This window comes from Hemitrygon akajei, chromosome 18 (genome assembly GCF_048418815.1).
Source record: "Hemitrygon akajei chromosome 18, sHemAka1.3, whole genome shotgun sequence".
Taxonomy (NCBI): Eukaryota; Metazoa; Chordata; class Chondrichthyes; order Myliobatiformes; family Dasyatidae; genus Hemitrygon; species Hemitrygon akajei.
In genome coordinates, this window is record NC_133141.1 from 40,449,159 (window position 1) to 40,473,640 (window position 24,482).

The 24,482-nt window shown below is 42.5% G+C and overlaps 1 protein-coding gene across 1 annotated transcript; it reads left to right on the forward strand.

The window, feature by feature from the left end:
• The first annotated feature begins 10,110 nt into the window (after nucleotides 1-10,110).
• nkiras2 (NFKB inhibitor interacting Ras-like 2) lies at nucleotides 10,111-19,168 on the forward strand. The gene is made up of 4 exons (XM_073071467.1): nucleotides 10,111-10,257; nucleotides 12,616-12,753; nucleotides 17,102-17,343; nucleotides 18,798-19,168. Exons 2-4 carry the CDS (start codon nucleotides 12,660-12,662, stop codon nucleotides 19,032-19,034), a joined length of 573 nt encoding a protein of 190 aa, XP_072927568.1. The 5' UTR covers nucleotides 10,111-10,257; nucleotides 12,616-12,659; the 3' UTR covers nucleotides 19,035-19,168.
• Nucleotides 19,169-24,482: the final 5,314 nt, after the last annotated feature.

The window sequence follows — 24,482 nt, forward strand, 5'->3', positions numbered from 1 at the left end:
GAGGAGCAATAAATACTCCCTGCTGGTCGAGAGGGTTCACCTTCTACATGCGAACCCCCAGTATGCCTACGTGGTCTTACCTGATGGGCGGGAGGACACGGTCTCCGTCCGTGACCTGGCGCCCGCAGGAGTAGCAGACCACTACCCCGAACACTCCACGGTAACTATGAATCCTGTACCCGAGGTGACACTGCACACGCCAAGCCCTACACAGACTCCTCACGACACTCCCATACCGGGTGCCACGCACACGCATGGGGGATTACTGATGCCTAATGGGCTGACACCTCCAGTCAGGCTGGAGCCAGCACAACCACCGTCTCCGGCGCAATCACCGTCGGTGCTACGTAGATCGCAGCGACAGATTCGACCACCTGATAGACTTAACCTGTAAATATACTTGTAAGAAACTTCGCCCCATGGGGACTCTCTTTTAAAACAAAGGGGGGGGGGTGAATGTGGTGAACTACATATACCTGTCTGGACACGCCTCCCCCCGCTGACTGCTCCTGTGGCTCCTCCCACAGGCCCCGGTATAAAGGCGATTGGGGCCTGAGCCCCGGCCTCAGTCTCCAGGATGTAGTGTGGTGGTCAATTGCTGCTTGTTCTTTCTTCCAACCAATAAAAGCCAATATCTCGCCTCACGTCTCCGAGAGTTATTGATGGTGCATCACCAGCTCCCCACCCACCCTGTTCTACCTAAGAAGTTTTCTCCACCTATTACTGTCTCTCAATCAATGCCAGTGCCGCACTTTTCCTGAATGAATTTCTCTGCTTCTGCAGTGGTAGTAAAGAACGTGTTCTTTCCTTTCCACGTGAAGCGTAGAACTGCTGGATAAGTGAGTGTATACCTCACGTTGACTCTTTGCAGCATTTTCCGAGCCGTAGTAAATGCCCTCCATTTTTCAGCCAGTTCTCCGGACATATCCAGAAAGAAGGAGACTTTGCATCCCTCCCACTCAACTCCTCTTTTTGCTTTGACCGCTTGCAGCACTTTCTTTCTGGCCGAAGAGCACAAGAATCGTATTAAGACCAGCCTGGGGGGAGGGGGGGGGGGCGATCCTAGCCCGACCTCTGAGTCGGGACCTGGTGCACCCTCTCAATCTCAAACTCTGCGTTCAGTTCGATGCCAAATCCCTCGGACATGATTCTTTGCACACACTTAATCAGACCGTCCGTTTCCACACCCTCCTTTAGACCGACCAGCCCGATGTTGTTCCACCTGCTCCTGTTCTCAAGCTCCTCAACACGGTTCCACAGCAGGTCCAAGCATTCATTATTCTGCTCACTGGCACCCACCAGTCGCACAGTGATGTCCTCCACACTGGAGAAGCAACCCTCGGCTTCCGTCAGCCTCTCTTGAATGGCATTGACGGAGCTCTTCAACTCCGTTGTCGTTTCTTTAATTGTAGATACATTGGTAGCCACCACAAGTAGAATGGAACTTATACAACTAACCTCAGCCAGTAAATTCTCCATGTTGGAGCCTTGGTCCATCTGTGTCGTTAATGTGCCCTGAGCTTCGGATTGTGGGCCCTGTCTTGTAGCCACGTGGCTCGCTGTAGCGCTCTTTGAAGGTCTTAGCATCGTACCGAATTATTTTGCAAAGTTGTTATTTTTTTGGTGAAAAAAACAGTTTTTAACTGTAGAACAGCTGTATCCGAATAAGGCAGGATAAATACGCTCTAATTTATAGAATTTTATGGTGGGTTGTTGGAGCTCCACTAACATGCAGCCATCTTGCCTGGCACCCACGTGACATCGAGATGTTGTTTCTGATCCGCACAGACTGTGGTCTCCCAGTGAGGAAGTCAAGGATCCAGTTACAGAGGGAGGTAGGGAGGCCCAGGTTTTGGAGCGTGTTGATGAGTACTGAGGGTATGATTGTGTTGAACGCTGAGCTGTAATCAATAATGATGTAGGTATTGCTGTTGTCCAGGTGATCCAAGGTTGAGTGTAGAGCCAATGAGATTGCATCCTCTGCAGACCTACTGTGGTGATAGGCAAATTGCAGTGGGTCCAGGTTCTTGCTTAGGCAGGGGCTGATTCTGGCCATGACTAATCTCCTCATGGTAGCACTTCATCACAGTAGATGAGGGTGCCACTGGATGGTAATTGTTGAGGCAGCTCACCCTGCTCATCTTGAGCAATTGCATCATTGTCACCCTTTTGAAGCAGGTGGGAACCTCCAACTGCAGCAATGAGAAATTGAAGATGTCCTTGAACACTCCAGCCAGTTGACTGGCACAGATTTTCAATGTCCTACCAGGTGCATCCCTGAATTTTTGCCTCCCTTGACCATACCTTCTTGGTCCTCACCACTGGTGCTGTGGTCTTTAGTCTCCACCTGTACGCTGGGAGTAGAAGTACAGCCAGTTGATCGGACTTTCCGAAGTGTGGGTGTGGGATGGCACGTTGTGTTCTTGATGGTGGTATAACAGTGGTCAAGTACGTTTGGCTCTTCTGGTTCCACAGGCGATATGTTGGTGGTTGTTGTTCAGAGGCTTCTTCAAGCTGGTCTGGTTGAAACCTCCCACAATGATTGGGAAGACATCTGGGTGAGCAATTTCATGCCTACTGATTATGTTGCTCAGCTCCTCCAGACATTGGCTACCAGGATGATGGTGGAAAACTCCCTCTGTAGGTAAAAAGGATGACATTTGACCACTAGATGTTCCAGGTCAGGTGAGCAGGACTGAGATAGAACCGTCAAGTTTGTGCACCATGATGAATTAATCATAAAATATACTCCACCTCCTCACCATCCAGGACAGGTCCTCTTCTCATTACTACTATGGAGAAGGTAAAGGAGCCTGAAGACACACACTGACAACTTTAGGAACAGCTTCTTCCCCTCCGCTATCTGATTACTGAATGGTCCATGAACCCATGAACATTACTTCATTATTGCTCTGTTTTTGCATGATTCATTTATTTATTATTTTATTTCTTATTGTAACCTGTACTAATATTTTCTGTATTGTGTCATGTTTTGTAACTCCATAAATTAACCGAAAGAAACAAGAGCCTGGGAAAAAGCGTCTTCTTCATTTTACTTTGGTGAGGCACTCACATATGACGTGTGTACTCCACACATACAACCCGTAATGAACTATGCAAGCAACAAAGAATGCAGAATCAAGCAAGATGTTTATAATATTACTCAAATACTACTGAAATACAAAATACACATATTACACTGTACAGCTGCCAAAAGGCATCAACTTTCACAACATATGTCAATGATACGTCAGGGGCGGCACAATGGTGTAGTGGTTAGCGCAACGCTTTACAATACCAGAGAGCTGGGTTCAATTCCTTCCACTGTCTGTAAGGAGTTTGTACGTTCTCCCTGTGACCGCGTGGGTTTCCTCCGGGTGCTCCAGTTTCCTCCCACAGTCCGAAGACATACCAGCTGGTAGGTTAATTGGTCACTAAATTGTCTCATGATTAGATTAGGATTAAAACCGGGGGAATGCTGGGCGGCGTGGCTTGAAGGGCCTATTCCGTGCTGTATCGCAATAAATAAATAATAAACCTGATTCTGATTCTGATGTAGAATGGCTGGAGTTGAATATTCCTTGGCAATGAACCAGCTCATATTCACAACACTGGGGATAGGTAATACCTCAGCATGCGCATTTGCATATCAGGCTCTGTACACAGCTTGATGCAGCCATCAGAATGAGTGATGTATTAGGTACTTTACTCCACCTGTGTTTCCCCCCCCCCCCCACTTCAGCTTTCTCCAGGTGACCCTGCCTTTACTGACAGAAGCTACTTCTGACCTCCAGACTCAGGCAGCACCATCATGGGCACAAGTCCACCATCGAGGACATTTTCAAAAGGTAGTGCCTCAAGAAGGCAGCATCCATGAAGGAGGACCCTCACTATCTAGTACATGCCCTCTTCTTATAGGGAGGAGATACAGGAGCATGAAGGCCATACTCAACATTTTAGGAGCAGCTTTTTCCCCCCGTCATCAGATTTCTGAATGGTCCATGATGTCATGAACAATGCCTTGCTATTCCTCTTTCACACTATTTATCCTTTTATTTTTTTTATTATATCATCGTAATTTGTTATGCATGCAGTGTACTGCTGCCAGAAAATAACAAATTTCAATACTTAAATCAATGACAATAAACCTGATCAACACACAGAAAATGCTGGAGGAACTCAGCAGGTCAGGCAACATCTATTGAAATGAATAAAAGAGTTGACGTTTCGGGCTAAGACCCTTCATCAGGACTGAAAAGGAAGGGGTGGGGGAAGAAGCCAGAATAAGAAGGTGTAGAGTGGGGAAGGAGTACAAGCTGGAAGGTGATAGGTGAAGCCCAGGTAGATGGGAGAGGGAGGATGAAGTGAGAAGCTGGGAGGTGATGGGTGGAAAAGGTTAAGGGCTGAGAAGAAGGAATCTGATAGGAGATGTGAGGAGAAGGTGCAGGTCGATGGGACTAGACAGTTTAAATTGGGTCAAAAGGCCCATTTCTGTGCTGTACAAGTTTATGATTCCATCAACGTTATCTTGCTGGTGGCTTTGATACAGGTTGAATTTAGTTGCAACTAAACAGTAATAATGTCCAAATTATAAAAGTGATTAAAAAAAAATCTTGACATGTCAATTTGATTTTGTTTAACTCCATTTATTGCAATATTGACTCACTGTTGCAATAGGTTTCTACATCAATGGGCATTTTCAGGCATCCACTCCCGAGCTATTAATCTAAATGGCGCTGTGGATCTTTTACATCAGCTGGTGAGGCCTTGCATAATGTTTCCTCTCAAATGCGGAAGCTTCTGATTATGGTGCACTTCCTGAGTTCTGTCTCAGCCTGTTGGTCTGAATTGTTTACTCAAAGTTTCTGGCATGTATCTGAAACCACAGAGCTCTGACTGAGCGGAAGAAGCTGATATAGAACAGTCGGTGTAATTGAAACTGCATCAGAATTCAGATAATCTACCCACTCATTGCGTCTAAAACTTAATTCATCTCATTAAATTTCAAAAACAATAAAAAATTGTTACATCCAAACTAAAAGTAATGAGGAAACAGCTGTTTTAGGCTGAACAGTTTTACGTGGGACAGTCCATGTTCTAAGTCTACACCGCCATCGCTTCCCAACTCTTCCTACGCTACACCGATGACTGAATTAGTGCCGCTTCCTGCACCCATGCTGAGCTCATCGATTTCATCAACATTTGTCTCCAACTTCCACTCTGCCCTCAAATCTACCTGGTCCATTTCTGACACCTCTCTCCCCTTTCTCGATCTCTCTGTCGCCATTTCTGTAGACAGTCTATCAACTGATATCTTTTATAAACCCACTGACTCTCACAGCTACCTGGACTATACCTCTCCCCACCCTGTTACTTGTAAAAATACCATCCCCTTTCTCTAAATTCCTCTGTCTCTACCGCATCTTCTCTCAGGATGAAGCTTTTTATTCCAGAACAAAGGAGATGTTCTCCTTCTTCAAAGAAAGGGGCTTCCCTTCTTCCACCATCAACACTGCCCTCAAATACATCTCTTCCATTTCGAGCAAGTCTGCCCTCATCCGCCCGCCACCCCACCGGGGATAGGCACCCTCAGCCTCTACTTTATATATGACTATGTGGCCCGATTCTGATCTAACTCCACTTACAAGTTCACAGATGGCCAGATTTCAAACAGCATTCAGATGGAGTTCAGGAAGGAGATAGAGAGCCTAGTGACATACTGTCAAGACAATAACCTTTCCTACAATGTCAGCAAAATAAAAGAGCTGGTCGTTGACTTCAGGAAGTGGGATTGAGTAATTCCACTGACTGCATCAGTGGTGCTGAGGTGGAAATGGTTGAGAACTTCAAGTTTCTTGGTGTAAATACTAACAACAATTTGTCCTGGTCCAACCATGTTGATGCTATAGCCAACGAAGCACATCAGTGCTTCTACTTCCTCAGAAGGCTAAGGAAATTCAGCAAGTTCCCCAGTGATGTTCACTGCTTTCACAGATGCACCAGAGAAAACATCCTATTTGGAAACAACACAGCTTGGTATGGCAACTCTTCTACAGAGGACTGCAATAAATTGCAGAGTTGAGTACACAGCCCAGTCTGTCATAAAAACCAGCCTCCCCTCCATTGCAACACACACAAAATTGCTGGAGGAACTCAGCAGGTCAGGCAGCATCTACAGAAAAGAGTAAACAGTCGACATTTCGGGCCAAGGCCATTCATTAGGACTGGAAAGGAAGGGGAAAGATGCCAGAATAAAAAGGTGGTGGGGGGGAGGGGGGACAGAGGACAAGCTAAAAAGTGATAGGTGAAGCCAGGTTTTGTGGGGGTGGGGGAAGGTTGAAGTAAGAAGCTGGAAGGTGATAGGTGGAAAAGGCAAAGGACTGGAGGGAGGAGAGCAGATCATGGGAGAAAGGGAAGAATGTGGGGCACCAGAGAGAGGTTATAGGCAGGTGAGGAGAAGAAGTAAGAGGCCATAGTAGGGATTAAAAGAAGAGGGAAGAGAAAGTTACCGGAAGGAGAAATTGATATACCATCAGGTTGGAGAATACCTTGACAGAATATGAGGTGTTGCTCCTCCACTGTGAGAGTGGCCTCATCATTGGCAAAAAGGAGGCCGTGGATCAACATGTCACAACAGGATTGGGGATAGGAATTAAGATGGTTGGCCACTGGGAAATTCCTCTTTTGGCAGATGGAGTGGAGGTGCTGTCCTCTCCAGTGACTCTGTATAAGCTTCTCGCTGACTCAGGGAAACAACTAGCATAATCAAAGAGCCCTCCCACCCTGCCCCTACTCTTTTCTCCTCCCCTTCCACTGAACAGGAGATACACAAGTTTGACAACTGGACCTTAGAACTGGAGTACAGCAGAGCTGGACACAAATGTCTTGTATTGTTTCTTCATTATATTAAGCAAATGAGAACTGTTCTTTTTGTGGCCTTTTGGATAATATCTGGGAAGCTGTGGGTTTTTATATAATTTTCTTTTACTTGTTACAATAGTGGAATTAGACCATAAGATACAGTATAGGAAAAGAATTAGGCCATTTGGTCCATTAAGTCTGCTCCGCCATTTCATCATGGCTGATCCATTTCCCTCTCAGCCCCAGTCTCCTGCTTTCTCCCCATATCCCTTCATGCCCTGACTAATCAAGAACTTATCAACCTCTGCCTTGAATATACTCAATGACTTGGCCTCCACAGCCACCTGTTGCAATGAATTCTACAGATACACTACAGTCTGGCTAAAGAAATTCCTCCTCATCTCCATTCTAAATGGATGTCTCTCTATTTTGAGGCTGTATCCCCTAGATTTAGACTCCCCCACCACAGAAAACATCCTCTCCACATCCACTTTATCAAGGCCTTTCAATTTCAATAGGTTTCAATGAGATCCCCTCTCATTCTTCTAAATTCTAGCAAGTACAAGCGCAGAGCTATCAAATGCTCCTCATAGGACAAGCCTTTCAATCTCAGAATCATTTTCGAGAACCTCCTTTGAACCCTCTCTAACGTTGGCACATCCTTTCTTAGATAAAGGGCACAATATTGCTCACAATACTATGAGGGGTGATTGGTAAGTTCGTGGTCTAAGGTAGAAGGAGTCAATTTTAAAAAAACTAGCACATTTATTTTTCCTACATTTACACACTTAGTCCAGCGGTCGTGGAGCATACGGATCCCTTCTTTGTAGAAGTCAGTGTCTTGGACCTCCAGAGGTGGTCCACAGCATGAGTGATTGATAAGTTCATGGCCTAAGGTAGAAGGAGATGAGTTATTAACTTCAAACTTTCTGCATAATCACTCAAAGAGTTGAACTGCACGTGCATGAATTGAGAGCTGTATAACTCATCTCCTTCTACCTTAGGCCACAAACTTAGCAATCACCCCTGCTGTGGACCACCTGGAGGTCCAAGATGCTCTCTTTACAAGTCTTGAATGACTACTGTCCAGTGGCCCTGACCTCACACATCATGAAGACCCTAGAGAGGTTGGTCCTGGTTCATCTCTGACCCCTGGTCAGATCAGCTCTTGTTCCCCTGCAATTTGCCTACCACACTGGAGTCGATGATGCTGTCATCTACCTACTGAGCAGAGCCTACTCCCATTTGGATAAGCAGGTAGGATATTTTTTTTTTCTAGTGCCTTCAATACCATACAGCCCTCATTGCTGGGGGAAATCTCCTGAGGAGTCTGAGGTCCTTTGGAGTGTGCAGGCCTCTCGGTCACATGTTCTACCAGTCTGTTGTTGCCAGTACAATCTTTTATGTGGTGGTGTGCTGAGGCAGTGGCATCAACACTGGTGATGCCAACAGGCTCAATAAACTGATTAGAAAGGCTGGCTCTGTCACAGGAGTCAAACTGGACACACTGGAGGCTGTGGTAGAACAAAGGACCCTACGGAAAATCCAGGCAATTCTGGACAGTGTTTCTCACCCCCTGCATGCCACCCTGGCTGAACAGAGGAGCAATTTCAGTAATAGACTAAGAAAACTGCGCTGCTCCAAACAGCGCTATATGAGGTCATTCTTACCCTCGGCCATTAGGCTCTATAACAACTGAACCTACAGCTGGGGAAGTGATAACCCCCTCCTGTTCGACTGTTTTTACCATCTGTTTACCAGAGCTGTGTTTAAGCTCTGTTTAGCTCTGTTTACCACACCCTGCTATCGTTGACACCCTGTGCAATATCACCATCACTTCTTATCTGGACGATGTGAATGTGCAGCCATTTATAATATGACGGTAATTCGTGCACTACTATCTTATCAGTGTGAACTTGTAAATCTTGTAATCTTTGACTTGTAAATCTTTATCTTATTTTTAAGGTAACGTATTTTCTTTATTCTTCCTTATTCTCTCCTAATATTTATATATCTGTGCACTTGTGATACTACTGTGACAGTGCAATTTCCTTTGGGATCAATAAAGTATCTATCTATATGACAGCTGCAATGAAAAGCATACTTACAGTAGTATCATAGGTACATAACATCATATAAGTAACATTTACAAGAATAACATAAATTATACACAACTCGCCACGCATAGAATGTAGAACATTGCCACGCGTAAACAGGCCCTTTGGCCCACAAGGTCTGCACTGAACACGATGGATAATCCTCCACTCACTGAATATTCATGAGTCCATCTAAAAACCTCTTGTATAGCATCACTGTATCTATTTCCACCACTATCCTGTTCCATCCAGACATTTACCACTCACTGTGTAAAAAAACTTGCCCTGCACATCTCCTTTAAACTTTGCCCCTCACACATTAAATGCATGTCCTCTAGTTTTTGACTTTTCTACCATGAGAAAAAGATTCTGACTATCTATGTCTTCTATAATTTTCTAATCTTCTATCAGGTCTCTCCTGAGTCTCCGACATTATAGAGAAAACAACCCAGGTTTGTCCAACCTCTCCTTAAAACACATATCCTCTAAGCCAGGCATCATTCTGGGAAACAACTTCTGCACCCTATCCAAGGCCTGCACATCTTTCTTGTAATTGGACAACATGTATTGCACACAATTAAGTGTGGCTTAAACAGCATTGTCTATACCTTCACCATGACATTAAGAAGGCGGTATCATTATTAAGGACTCTCATCATCCAGGACTCGTCCTCTTCTCATTACTACAATTAGGGAGGAGGTACAGGAAGCTGAAAACACGCGGCAATGTTTTAGGAACAGTTTCTTCCCTCCCCCACCGTCATCAGTTTTCGGAATGGTCCATAAACCCTGAATCATTAGTCGTCTTTTACACGATGTATTTATTTTTGTAACTTACAGTAATTTTTATGGCTCCCACTATGCTGCTGCTATAAAACAACGAATTTCACGACATATGTCGGTGATAATAAACCTAATTCTGAATCCTTACTCTTGTACTCAATGCCCCAACCGCATGTTGGGTATTTTTCCTAGTAAATCTTGCTTTAAAATCTGCATTGCTTTAGTTGGGTGCCAAATGCATCTGGGGAGATCGGATAATGGGCAAAATCAACTGAGAAGATTTTGTTGACACAGTCAACTACATGAGGAGTTCTTGCTTTCTGCAGGTTGAGAGATGGAGGACTGAGATCTCCTCCGGGCCTGTGGGGGGCGCGGCGGTGAGCCGAGAGACGGGGATGAGGTAACGCTTGTCCGGCCTGGTGCAGGAAGAGATCGCGGCTCAGTCTGGCGCTGGGGGGTGCGGGCGAGATTTGCTCTTTGCACTAACAAACCTGTCATCAAGACCACGATTAATTGAGGTAACGTTAAAGCTGTGTCCGTCCCTTCCAAAAAGAGCAAATGTTTTCCAGAAAAAAATATTAAATGAAATAAGTGGTTTCAATGTAACAGAGTTGTTGCTTTAATGCTAAATTGTGTTGATTCTTATTAGCCTGTTAATATTTATATTATTATCGTACAACTTTCCATATTAAACATTGACGTTTCCAGCTCCGTGTTTAAATGGTGCGGGGTTTTGTTTTTATGTTGTAGAGATTCAGCATTTCTTATCGAGTTATTCTTGTGTAGATTTGTTGATGGTTTGAGTTTTCATGCATGATAAACGGCTGTTAATTTTTTCACTAGGATTGTGTGGTTTCTGGATGGCCCATTTTCTATTTGTGTGCAGATTGTATCATATACTAGCTTGCTGTTACTTAGGTAAAATGGCCTTCATTTCCATTTACCTGACTTGTAAACAGAGAAGGGTGTAGCTGGAATTAGAAAAGCTTTTTAGAATAAACTATTCACTCAGTTATGTGTTGAATTTACATCACAATGTTATAGGTGGCTGCATTTCATACTGCAATGTTTTCTGTGGTGATTTCAAACTTCTAGATTTCATCTTTAGAACAGTTTGTCAAGGTGTTCACACTCTTTCACCCCCCCCCCCCCCCCCAAAACCATGATCACACTACTTTATTGCAGGATATTCAATGAATATATTATGCGGTTAATGCACCTGTGTATAACTATTCTGTCTAAGTCCACTTATTTTGTCTTAGTACAAAGAAAATCACCCTTCCTGAAAAGGAGGAAAGCGTGGCTCTATTGTGCTGGCCTTTCAGAACCTCAGTCTGACTCCTGTTCTTTGAGTCAGATTACCAATCGAAAGAGAAGGACAGGTTCCACTGCATACAACTGCATTTTAAAGAGTAAATATTATATATAGATTTACAAATCCTAATGATTTCCATATTTGTCAAAGGAGTTCTGATATAGCAATTTTTAACCAATTATCTTCACTGAAGTGTGAGCTTTATTTTATAGTGTGTTCCTCTCACGAATGAGAACAAAATATTATTTATGTGTCCTCATGTAATTTTCATGCAAGGTGACTGAGAACCTTTAGTTCTCTTTTCACCTTTTATAAAGTTTGCCAATTCACTCTTGTTTTATGGAAGTTCTGTGCTTATTGTCACATATCATTCATTATTAACTGTTCTGTATTTTTTGTAAAACCTGTCCATTCCCTTCAGTTGATATTTCAATTCATTCGTATTACCAGCTCTAGTTCCTTATCCAAGTATTGAACTAGGATTATGATTGAATTGTGTCTCTTGACACAGAAATTGGGTAAACCTCATTTTTGGCCCAGGGTTGTATGTGAGGAGGAGAAAATGAGATGTAGCTGAGCAAAATGAGGCTTGGGCCAAAAATAGTTTCAAAAATAGAAAGCTGATATAAAAGCAAATAATTTTATGAAACATTGAATAAAAGATAATAAGCTTTTGTTTAATGGAATGTGATTGGTCCATTGTAATCATGTGTTTAGGATCATGTGATTACTGGTGAGTATCTACACCTGTAGAGGTTAATGCAGTTTGTTTTTAACCAAAGGAGCCTTGATAATCTAACAGGGAGGGATCTGTCTCTTCCATTGAGACAGACAAACAATAGCTTTCCCTATCATTTCCACCCCCACCCCAACTCAGGTAACTCACTCTACTTAATTGTTAGTCTTTAGACTTACTTATTCTCCAATACTGCAAATAAGAAATTCGAGTCTTTCTGTTAAACTGGCTGGAGGTGAGACTCCAGATACATAGTAGAGATCTGGACCATGCTATTTAGTAAATCCAACCAACTAACTGACAAGATTCAGATCACCACTTGTCATGCTGAGTCAAGAGTCCAGGAGTTTGAAAAATCATTTAAAATACCCAGCTGGATTTTGCCTGTTTATGCATGTCCTCTTTAACTAAACATTTCCAACATTAGCAGTTTTCTTTCTACTTGCCTCTTAGTCATGTAGAATTACCCCAAACAGAAGGAGTCCATTCAGCCCATTGTGCCTTTGTCAGGTCTTCAGAAGTACTACCCACTATCCTTGTGTCCTATTCTTTGTCCTTTACTAATTTTTTTTACTTATTTGAAGGATATAGCCTCTAATTTTTAGAAAAATATTGGTATTGAATATACATCTACCTTTTCAAGAAATGTCTTCTAGATCATAATATTAAGAATTTGCTATTTAGGTAGTAATGCTGATACAAGTTCTGGAAACTTGTGCTGCTTGCAAGAGGGGAGTCTATGAATGAACTAGGTACTTGAAATCTATTTCTGTGCGTTGGTTTTCTGTGCTGAATTGCTTATAGTTTTTCCCCTTGTCTCTTTAGTGCCCAGAACTCTGTGCCACTCTTGGCAGTTCCAGGAGAGTGACATGGGGAAGAGTTGTAAAGTGGTGGTGTGTGGGTTGGCATCTGTTGGAAAAACTGCCATTTTGGAACAACTACTGTATGGAAATCATACTGTTGGTAAGTGTAAAGGCAAAAGATTTTTAGGAAGATCAGCTGCATTTACATCCTTACATTCCCAGCTATGAGATGAGAAGTTTTAGTTGTGGTGTGGTTATCAACTTGAGGAGTGAGGCGAGTGGTGGAGGATGGGCAATGGGTGTGGCTGATAGCCAGGACAGGGGTTGTTGGTGGAGGGGAAAGGTTTCTTCAGGAAATGGGGACACAAAAGACTACAGATGCTAGAATCTAGAGCAGGAAGCAAACTGTTGGACTTGATAATTGTGTCAGACAGCCTCTATGGAGGGAAGTGGCCAGTCCAAATGAAGGATCTTGACCCAAAACATTGATTATCCATTTCCCTGCACAGATGCTGTCTGACCCACTGAGTTCCTCAAGCAGTTTGTTTTTTTTTTGCTTCAGGAATTGGGGAACTGTTTTATATAAATTTGCTTAAAACAAAATAAAGTTACTGGATTGCTTTAGGAACAACATTTGGGTCTTCCAAGGCACAATGTAACAAGTTCAGTAATAAGATTAATTTTTATTACTTTGTGTGTGACACATGAAAAATAAGATTGGAATTTAACCATTGAGCTGTGTCCTTAATAAGATTGCCTCAATGGCACAGTTGGTTCTGTTGTTGTGTCCTAAGTGCTAAGTGTCCTCTAAGCTACTCAGATCAAGCAGCAGTCATTGCAAAATTAAAATAAACTACCGATGCCACAAATCTGAAATAAAAACAGTAGGCCAGGCATCATTTGTGAAGAGTGAAGCAAAATTAATGTTGTGGTGGATGACCTTTAATCTGATGAAGTGTCTTTAACTCTAAACATAAACACTATCTGACTACTGAGTGTTTCCAGCATTCTCTGAGTTTACTGACTGTGGATGACATGTGCCATCCTACACTTTAACTTAAAACGAATGGAAATACTCAACAGGAAATCCATACATTAGGATATGAGTTTTGAAGAGTCTTAGTTATTAGTCTTCTTTAAGCGCGTGCATATTGATGTGTGCAACTTAAGCATTTAGTAGATTAATTTTCATTCCTGTTTGATATTTCACATCAGAGAGTAACAGCCTAAAATGTAAGGCTACTATTTCAGTGCTACAAAAATGCATTGTAAAAGGTACAAAGAAAAGTATGGAGTAATCCAAGTATTTCAACCAACAGATTATCTATTTGTTAACCTAATTATTGTTTATGGGACCTTACTGTGTTCCAATTACTTTGTATTACAATCGTGACCACATTCTGGCACTATGTTATAGGTTGTGGTATATGTACTAAAATCTGGTATGTGATTTTAGAACATGCATTGCAAACATTGGTTTCAGTAATATGATGTGTTATACATCTTATATAGAAGTGGAAATTGACCAGAGAGCCCCTTGGGCTCACACAGTTATTCAATAAGCTTGCGTCTGAGCACCTAGCTCAATGATTGTACTTTCACATATTACTCCGTATCCCCTAATTTCAACAAGTGTAGAGTATTAATTATAGTCTTAATCTTTCAGTGACAGTGCACCTGATATTCTGAGGTAAAGATTTTAAAATTCGAAGTACATTTTATTATCAAAGTACATGTATGTCACCCGATGCAACCCGAGATTTCTTTCTTTTTTTATTGAATTTTCAAATAGGTTACAGAAGGAAAAAAAATTATGAAAAAAAATTATCAACCCTTCCCCCCTCCCCCCTAACATATCCCTATAGAAAGAGAGAAAAAAAAGCAAGAATGCCTGGATATCGGAAGATCCCCACATGCTCCATGGAGTTCATAATAGCTTTAGTATATATATTTATTTATTTCCCCAGATAACCAATAATTTTATCTTCGGAGCACCTATATATTTAATCCTAACTTTTGTAAATAAGGGTGCCAAATTTTCAGAAATATTTAATATTTATCTTTTAAATTATAAGTATTTTTTTCAAGTGGAATGCAGCTAAAAATTTCATTCTTCCAACGATCTATACTTAAGTATGAATCCGATTTCCAAGTAACTGCAATAGCCTTTTTGGCTACTGCCAATGCAATTTTTATGAATTCTTTCTGATATTTATTCAGTTTGGATTTCGGTTTTATCCCTTCAATATCGCCTAGTAAAAATAATGTTGGATTATGTGGAAATTGTGTTCCAATAATTTGTTACAATAAAATTCTTAAATTTGTCCAAAAAGGTTGAATTTTAAAACAAGACCAAGTAGAGTGTAAAAAAAGTACCGATTTCTTGATTACATCGGAAACATTGATCAGATAAATTTGGGTTTAATTTATTTATTTTTTGTGGTGTAATATATAATTGATGTAAAAAATTATATTGCACCTGAGATTTATTTCTTGTGGGCATACTCAACAAATCTATAGAATAATAACAGAATCAATGAAAGACCACCCAACTAGGGTGTTCAACCAGAGTGCAGCAGACAACAAACTGTGCAAATGCAAAAAAAAAAGATAATAAATAAATAAGCAATAAATATCGAGAGCATGAGATGAAGAGCCTTTGAAAGTGAGTCCATTGGTTGTGGTAACAGTTCAATGATAGGGTGGGTGAAGTTATCCCCTTTGGTTCAAGACCCTGATGGTTGAGGGGTAGCGACTGTACTTGACCCTGGTGGTGTGAGTCCTGCGGCTCTTGTACCTTCTTCCTAATGGCAGCAGAGAGCATGAGGTGGGGTTCCTGATGATGGATGCTGCTTTCCTGCGACAGCTCTCCATGTAGATTTACTCAATGGTTGGGAGGGCTTTAAAACATTTCCTAAGTGATGAATTTTTCATTAACTTGTTGCAACTACTTATGATCTTAACCTGAAACACTTTATTCCATTTTTTTTTATGGAGTCAGTTTACAGCACAGGAAAGTGTTCTTTGCTGACTTCATCCATACTGACCATGATGTCTGCAGTCGGCCCTCCTTATCCGCGGATTCCGCATGCGCGGGTTCAACCAACCGCGGATCGGGAAAACCTGGAAATTCTCTCTCCAGCACTCATTGTTTGAGCATGTACAGACTTTTTTCTTGTCATTATTCCCTAAACAATACAGTATAACAACTATTTATATAGTATTTACATTGTATTAGGTATTATAAGTAATCTAGTAATGACTTAAAAGTACAGGTAGTCCCCAGGTTATGAATGAGTTCCATTCCTGAGTCCATCTTTAAGTCGGATTTGAAGTCGGAACAGGTATATCCGGTATTATTTAGCGTCAGTCAAACATTTTTCTTAGTATATAGTACATATTCTACCTTTCTATGCACATAAAACACTTAAGAAACATACATATTTCAATAATTAAACCACTGCGTTGCTTAGTAATAATTGTAGCTTTCATCGGGGCAGGGCCTTTCACATGCTCCATTAAAATTGTTCTGATCGTTGACCAACTGCAGCCTAATGCTTTTCCAATGACTGATGGCGTTTCACCTCTTTCCGATCACTTTATTACTTCCACCTTATTTTTAATTGTGATCATGATTATTTTCGTGAACAGAAACACTGCAGATTCAGAGCTGCACCGCCAGGTCCTAATGTCCACTGCACTGAGACATGTTAAATAAAGTCCGGGGTTCCGCTGGGTCCTAAAGACTACCACACTGAGACAGGTTAAATAAGGGACTTGCGCATCCGTGTTTTTTGGTATCCGCGGGGGGTCTCGGAACTAATCCCCCGCGGATAAGGAGGGCTGACTGTATTTACATTAATCTCATTTGTCTGGATTAGGCCTATGTGCATTTACTCCTTTCCTATCCTAGTACCTGTGCTAGTGCTATGATTTGTACCAGCCTCTACCATGTCATTTGGCAGCTCATTCTATTAACTATCAACCTCTGTGCAGAAGAACTTGGTCCTCAGATCTCCTTTAAATTTCTCCCCTCTCACCTTAAATCCATGCCCTCTAAAACTTAAGTTTTAGACTCACCTGCCTCAGGGAGAAAGACTTGACTTTGCCCTTCATGATTATGTAAATCTTTTTGGGGTCACCTCAGCCTTGTACCCTCCAGTTCAACTTCCTTTCCAAGTAAAGGGAACAGGTTCTCTACATTTTACTGTATCAGTCCCCTAAGAGATTTCAGAGTATTTATAATTCACATTGTGTTATCTAAATCTGTATAAAGTAGTCAGTATAATTCAGCCTGTTTAAAGAGCAGATGCAGTAGCATCTACAGCAACCTCTCCAGTAAGAGCAGGATAATTTCTCTAGGAAATGCAGTGAATGGAAGATAGTTACATAAATTGTTCTGTACAACGGAAGTGTGGTTGTCAGCCTTACTGGATAAGGCTATTTCTTTGGCTGGCTGTAATGTTATCAAGACATTCAACAAAATGTTATTTCCCCTCTCCCAAAAGGTTCTGAGACAAATGAAACTTTGGAAGATATTTACGTTGGTTCTATAGAGACAGACCGTGGTGTCCGGGAACAGGTCCGTTTTTACGACACCAAAGGCCTGAGAGAAGGCACCGAGCTGCCCAAGCATTACTATTCCTTTGCTGATGGGTTTGTGCTGGTGTACAGCATAGACAGCCGTGAATCCTTCAAACGGGTCGAAGCTCTGAAAAAGGAAATTGACAGATCTCGCGATAAGAAAGAGGTACTGGAATGAACTCTGTTCTGTGATCATGTACCAAAACATTTCAGTGTTTTATTTGTGTCGAACTCACAATGCTTGTGTATTGCTTTCAGTTAATTCTTGATGTTGCCTGTAAGCTTCAATGTATTTTTTAAATTAAAAATGCTAAATTGATAAAATTTTAGTTTACAACAATAAAGAATATGATTTTAAATCAGCATCAGGGACACCTTAATATTGGAAGAATAGCCATTCCACCTACTGGATTGTTGCAAGAACAGTAAATATTGGATGGAACCACTCCTGTACAATCTGTTCTGAACACCATCTAGACCATTGAAAATTCCCAAGAGAGAGTCATGCATCAAAATTCCTTTATTGTCAAAGTATAAAGGTACATCTAGAGCAGGGTTAATGAACATAGCAGTTTCTTGACAATCGTGTGCTGTCTAAACTTACTGGAAACTTGCTTCAAATGCTCTGTATATCAAATATGGAAAGATTATACAGACTGGAATATAGCATATATTCAAGCTGAAGTCTCACGAGGTTTCTCTATAATTGAAACAAACTGTCTCCACTCTTTAGCTTCTAAAATCTTTAAGACTTTAATAAAATGCAAGCATTTGCATTATTGATGTGTGGCACAGTACAGAGGCTGCACAGTACTGAAGTGGTTAGTTTAACACTACTTACAGCTTCAGCTGTAAGAACAGGATTCAACTCCCACTGTTATCTGTAAGAAGTTTCTCTGTTCTCCCCGTGACTGGATGGGTTTCTTCTGGGTCCTCTGGTTTCCTCCCACATGCTGAAGACATATGGGTTAGGGTTGTGAGTTGAGGTCATGCTATGTTGGTGCTGGAAGTGTGACGTCACTTGTGGGCTGCCCCCAGCACAGTCCTTGCTGGTTTGATTTGCCACAAATGACGCATTTTGCTGTATGTTTCATTGACAATACATGCTAATTTTTAATCTTGGTATCCCTGCAGGACTGAGTGAGAAAAACACGAGTAAATGGAAAGGCATTCATGTCCTTGTCAATGTCCACACGTACATACTTGCAAAGGGAGATTGGTGGTTAATGATCAAGGGCAAGAATCTTAATAAATTTCTCTCCATTTTAACACATTAGATCCCAAGACCAGTCCAAACTAATTTCCTTCCTCTGACTTTTCTTTATTCTGAGAACAGTCACCCTGACTTTTGCAGGAACAAGTTACCTGCTGGTATCTTAATTAATGATGACACCATTAATTTTACAGATTGGATAATTGGGTACAGATCAGAGTTAGTATGTGTGATTGTCGTGTTTCAGTTCAACACTGGGCAGTGGGCGCAAATGAGTTAAGGCAATAACTATTGGAGCACATTTTGTATTTCACTTGATCTTTAAAAATGTAATTCTGTATACAGAGGTGTTTTGAAAGCTTTAGGTGTTGGCATTGAAAGCTCTGAGTTATTTGCTCTTCTGGCAGGTGACCATTGTCATTCTGGGAAACAAGTGTGACCTTCAGGAAGAGCGACGTGTGGATTATGATGCCGTACAGCAATGGGCAAAGCTGGAGAAGGTTAAACTCTGGGAGGTGTCCGTGGCAGAGCGCAAGACTCTGATCGAGCCTTTTGTCCATCTGGCCAGCAAGATGACGCAACCTCAGAGCAAGGCCACCTTTCCCCTTAGTCGGAAAAAGGGGAGTGGTTCAATTGACACTTGATAACAAATGCAGAGATGCCATTGAAGTGCAATATTTTATTTCATTCCTGCAAAGTTTATATCATGAAGAGCTATTCTTATTTATGATAATGTTTTTTCTTCACTCATGTAATAAATCTATTGAGCCTTATCAAAGCTAAATCTTAAAATATGATTGCGTTTGGTTTGAAATGAAGTGACAAGTTACAAAATATTAGAGATTCTTTAAGAATCAAACACAAGTCATCTGTACACACAGGCATGCTAGAGTTTTGACTTCTTCATACAACATTTTTACTTGGAATAAAATCAGAAAAAAGCTGAAAATAATCAAGCCGTTCTTAAGTGGGAGGGTGAGCAGCCAGAGGTTGTGGTGCATATAGGTACCAATGACAGGCAGGAAGAGGGGCGAGGTTCTGCAAAGTAAGATCACAGAGCTAGGTGCTAAGTTAAATGACGACCTCCAGGATTCTGATCTCAGGATTGTTACCCATGTTTGTGAGGCCAGAACTAGGAAGATTATATAGTTTAACACGTGGCTAAGGAGTTGGTGTAGGAAGGATGGCTTCAGATTTTTGGATCATTGGGCTCTCTTCCAGGGAAGGTGGGATATTTACAGAAGAGACAGTGTTCACCTAAACTGGAGGGAAGGTTTGCTAGTACTGTGGCGAGGAGGTGGTGTTTTAAACTAGAGTTGCAGAATGCCAGAACAGATAGTGAAGTGGTTGTGGAGACAGTTGGGGTTAAGATCTCAGACATAGTCAGAAATCAAAGGTTGGACTAATGTTCTGAGTTGCGTATATTTCACTACAAGAAGTATTGTAGGAAAGGCAGATGAGCTCAGGCCATGAATCAGCACGTGGAATTCTGATATTGTAGCCATTGGTGAGATTTGTTTGCAGGAGGATCAGGGCTGGCAGCTCAGTTTTCCAGAATTTCCATTGTTTTAGACATGACAGAGTGGGAGGGATTAAAGGGGGAGTGGTGTCCTCACTCAGGATAGACTGGAGAACTCATCTGGTGAAGCTTTATGGGTGGAACTGAGGAATAAGAAAGGTATGACCATGTTAATGGGGCTATATTATAGACTAAACAACAGTCCCCAGGATTTAGAGGAACAAATTTGTAGAGAGATCGTAGACTGTTCAAGTCAATTGGAAGTTGTTGTCATTTAACTACATCCCAACTACATATAGAAATGAGATGTTTCTTTGAACTAGGGTGTAAAGCACATAACGTGATAACTTATGAAGGTAAGGATAAAATCTACTGATGAATCACACATAAATAACAAACTAAAGGGCATTAATATTAAATATTGCAAGACACGGAACAGATTAACCAGTGACACTTTGAATACGATACGGCTGGGAGTTCAGAAATCTAATGGCCTGGAGGAAGAAACTGTTTCTGACCATTCTTGTTTTTGTGCATCAAAGTCTCCTACCTGATGGTAGAAAGTCAAAGAGGATGCTGGATAGATGGGTGGGATCGTAAATAATACTAAGGGCCCTGTGTACGCAGCGCTCCTGATAAATGTCCAGAGGGATGGTAGGGAGACCTCTATGATCCTCTCAGCTGTTCTCACAGTCCTTTGTAGTAACTTCCGGTCTGATGTTCGCCTGCTCCCATACCAGATGGAGATGAAACTTGATAGGGCTCTCTCTCTCAATGGTGACCCTGCAAAACGCAGTTAAGATGGGGGAAGGGGTGGGAGCCTTGCCTCAATCTTCTTAGGAAGTGGAGATGCTGCTGTGCCTTCTTGTTCTGGGAGGTGATCAGTGATGTGAACTCCCAGGAACTTGGTGCACTTCACTCTCTCTATGGAGGAGCAATGTATTCGCAGAGGGGAATGTTTTGCCTGCGCCTTCCTGCAGTCCACAGTGATTTCCTTTGTCTTCTCCACGTTCAGACTTGGGTGGTTGTTCTCACACCAATCCACCAGTCCCTCCACTTCCTTGCTATACTCCATCTCGTCATCGTTCTTGATGAGGCCAACCACTGTTGTGTCATCCGCAAACTTGATGACACGGTTTGAGCTGGATCCTGCAACGCAGTCATGTGTCAGCAGTGTGAACTGCAGCGAGCTGAGCACACGGCCTTGGGGAGCACCAGTGCTCAGCGTAACGGGACGGGAGATGTTGCTTCCCACACGGACTGACTGTGGCCTTACTGTTATGAAGTCCAGTATTCGATTGCAGGGAGAGGTGTTCAGACCCAGCGAGAACAGTTTCCCCACCAGTTTCTGGGGTATGAGGTGTTGAACGCTGAACTGAAGTCTATAAACAGCATATGAAACCCCATTTTCCAGGTGGGGCAGGATAGAGTGGAGGGCAGAGGCTATTGCATTATCAGTGGATCGATTTGAGTGATAAGCGAACCAGAAAGGGTCCAGTGTAGCTAGGAGAAAGACTTTAGTGTGCTCCAGAACCTGCCACTCATTAAGGCATTGCAAGAAACACAAGGCCGTGATAGTAGGTGATTTTAACTTTCCACATATTTACTGGGACTCCCATATTGTCAAAAGACTAGATGGGATAGAGTTTGTCAAATGTATTCAGGAAAGTTTCCTTAATCAGTACATAGAAGTCCCAATGAGGGAGTGTGCAATACTTGATCTCCTGTTAGGGAGTAAGACAGGGCAGGTGACAGCAGTTTGTGAAGGGGAACAGTTTGAATCTAATGATCATAATGCTATTAGTTTCAAGGTAACTATTGAAAAGGATGGGTTTGGTCCTCGGGTTGAGATTCAGAATTGGAGAAAGGCCAATTTTGATGGTATCTGAAAGGATCTGGCAAGTTTTGATTAGGACAAGCTGTTGTCTGGCAAAGGTATACTTGTTAAGTGGGAGGCCTTCAAAAGTGAAATTTTGTGAGTATGAAGCTTGTATGTGCCTGTCAGAATAAATGGTAAAGATAACAGGTGTAGGGATACTTGGTTTTCAAGAGACATTGAGGCCTTGATTAAGGAAAAGAAAAAGGAGGTGCATGGCAGAAATAGGAAGTAAGGAACAAATGAGGCACTTGAGTAAGAAATGCAAGAGATTACTTGAGAAAGAAATCGTGAGTCCTAAAAGAAGGCATGAGGTTGCTTTAGGTGAAGGAGGATCGTAAGGACTTCTACAGATACGTTGAGAGCAAAAGGATTGCAAGGGACAAAATTGGTCCTCTGGAAGATCAGAATGGTAATCCATGCATGGAGCCAAAAGAGATGGGGGAGATCTTAAATAGATTGTTTGCATCTGTATTTATTTGGGAGACAGACAGAGTCTAGAAGTAAGCCAAAGCAGCAGTGAGTTCATAAACCCTATACAGATTAAAGAGGAGGAGGTGTTTGCTGTCTTGAGGCAAATTACAGTGGGCAAATCCACAGGGCCCGAAGAAGTGTTCCCTTGGATCCTGTGTGAGAATGCAGAAATTGCAGGGGCTCTAGCAGAGATATTAAATCATCCTTAGCAACAGGTGAGGTGTCGGATGATTGGAAGATTGCTAATGTTGTCCTCCTGTTTAAGAAAGGTTCTAGAAATTATCCGCTGGTGAGCCTGACATAAGTAGTGGAAAAGTTATTGGAAGGTATTCTAACGGACTGGATACATGAGTATTTTGATAACATGGCTTTGTGTGTGGTAGGTCATTGATTTACATGACAGAATTGATGGCTTTGTGGCCAAGTTTGTAGATGATACAAAAATAGGTGGAGGGGCAGGTCATGTGGAAGCAGGGAGACTGCAGAAGGACCTAGACAGATTGGGAGAATGGGCAAAGAAGTGGCAGATGGAATATAGTGTAGGGAAGTGTATGGTCATGCACTTTGGTAGAAGGAATAAAGGCATAGGCTATTTTCTAAATGGGGAAAAAACTCAAAAATCAGCATTGCGGCAGGACTTAGGAGTCCTTTTGCAGGATTCCTTAAAGGTTAACTTGCAGGTTGAGTCGGTGGTAAGAAAGGCAAATGCAATGTTAGCATTCATTTCGAGACCGCACGGAGTATTATGAGTAGTTTTAGGCCCCTTATCTAAGAAAAGATGTGCTGGCATTGGAGAGTGTCCAGAGGAGGTTCACAAAAATGATTCCAGGAATGAAAGGGTTAACATATGAGGAGCATTTGATGCCTCTGGGCCTGTACTTGCTGGAGTTTAAAAGGATGAGGGGGGGGGAATCTCACTGAAACCTATGGAATATCGAAAGGCCTAGACAGTGGTTATTTCCTATAGTGGATGAGTCTAGGACCGGAGGGCACAGCTTCAGAATAGAGGAATGTCCATTTAGAACGGAGATGAGAAGGAATTTCTTTAGCTAGGTGAATCTGTGGAATTCATTGCCATGGATGTCTGCGGAGGCCAAGACTTTGAGTATATTTAAAGCAGTGGTTGATAGGTTCTTGGATAGTCAGGGTGTCAAAGGTAATCAGGAGAAAGCATGAGAATGGGGATAATAAATCAGCCATGATGGAATGGTGGAGAAAACTCAATGGGCCAAGTGGCCTAATTCTGCTCTTACTGTATGTCTTTTGGTCTTATGTTAAGAAAGTGGTATTGAAGAGGAAGAGTTCATCCTTGAAAGCTTAAAAAATAAGATTTAACTGTGGCGACCCACTTCCCAGCGCACTCGAACCGGCTCACAAAGCGGCGCGTGCCGGCTTTGAGGCCGGTCCCAAAAAGGGCGCCAAGTCTGCTTCACCAGCAAGGGGAAAAGCCCGCGCGCGGGACGGGACTGTGAATATGTGCCCCCTATGGCATTCCTGCCCGGGGAGGGTGGGAACAGGAAGGCTTTAAAGTGAGGCCATTAAGTTTGAATAAACCTCTTTGCAACTGCAGCTCACCGACTACGTGTCGTTATTTCAGCGCTGCGTGTAGCACACCGCTACAATTGTTGACCCTGACGGCCCAAACGATATTTGGACCGGAGATGAATGACGCCGCATCTGTTCATGCAGTTTCATTAAAACTCCCAAGCTTCTGGATGCTGCGACCTCACCTATGGTTCCAGCAAGCAGAAGCCCAATTCCACATTCGTCAGATAACCTCGGATGACACACGTTACTACTAGGTGGTGAGCTCCCTCGACCAGGAGACAGCCGCCCAGGTTGAGGAGTTCATACAGTCGCCCCCGGAGCATGGCAAATACACAGCATTCAAAGCCTTGCTCATAAGGACTTTTGGACTCTCACGGCACGAGTGAGCTGCCCGCTTACTGCACCTGGATGGTTTGGGGGACAGGTCACCGTCGGTTTTGATGAACGAGATGCTGTCCCTGGCCGGAGGACACAAGCCCTGCCTCATGTTTGAGCAGGTGTTCCTGGAGGAGCTGCCCGAGGACATACGCCTGCTGCTGTCCGACGCGGATTTCAGCAACCCCTGGAAGGTGGCGGCCCGGGAGGACGTGCTGTGGAAAGTCAAGAAGGAGAGTGGGACGTCCGTCGCACAGATCACCAGGCCATGCTCCTGGCAGCAGACCAGACCAGGCCCGG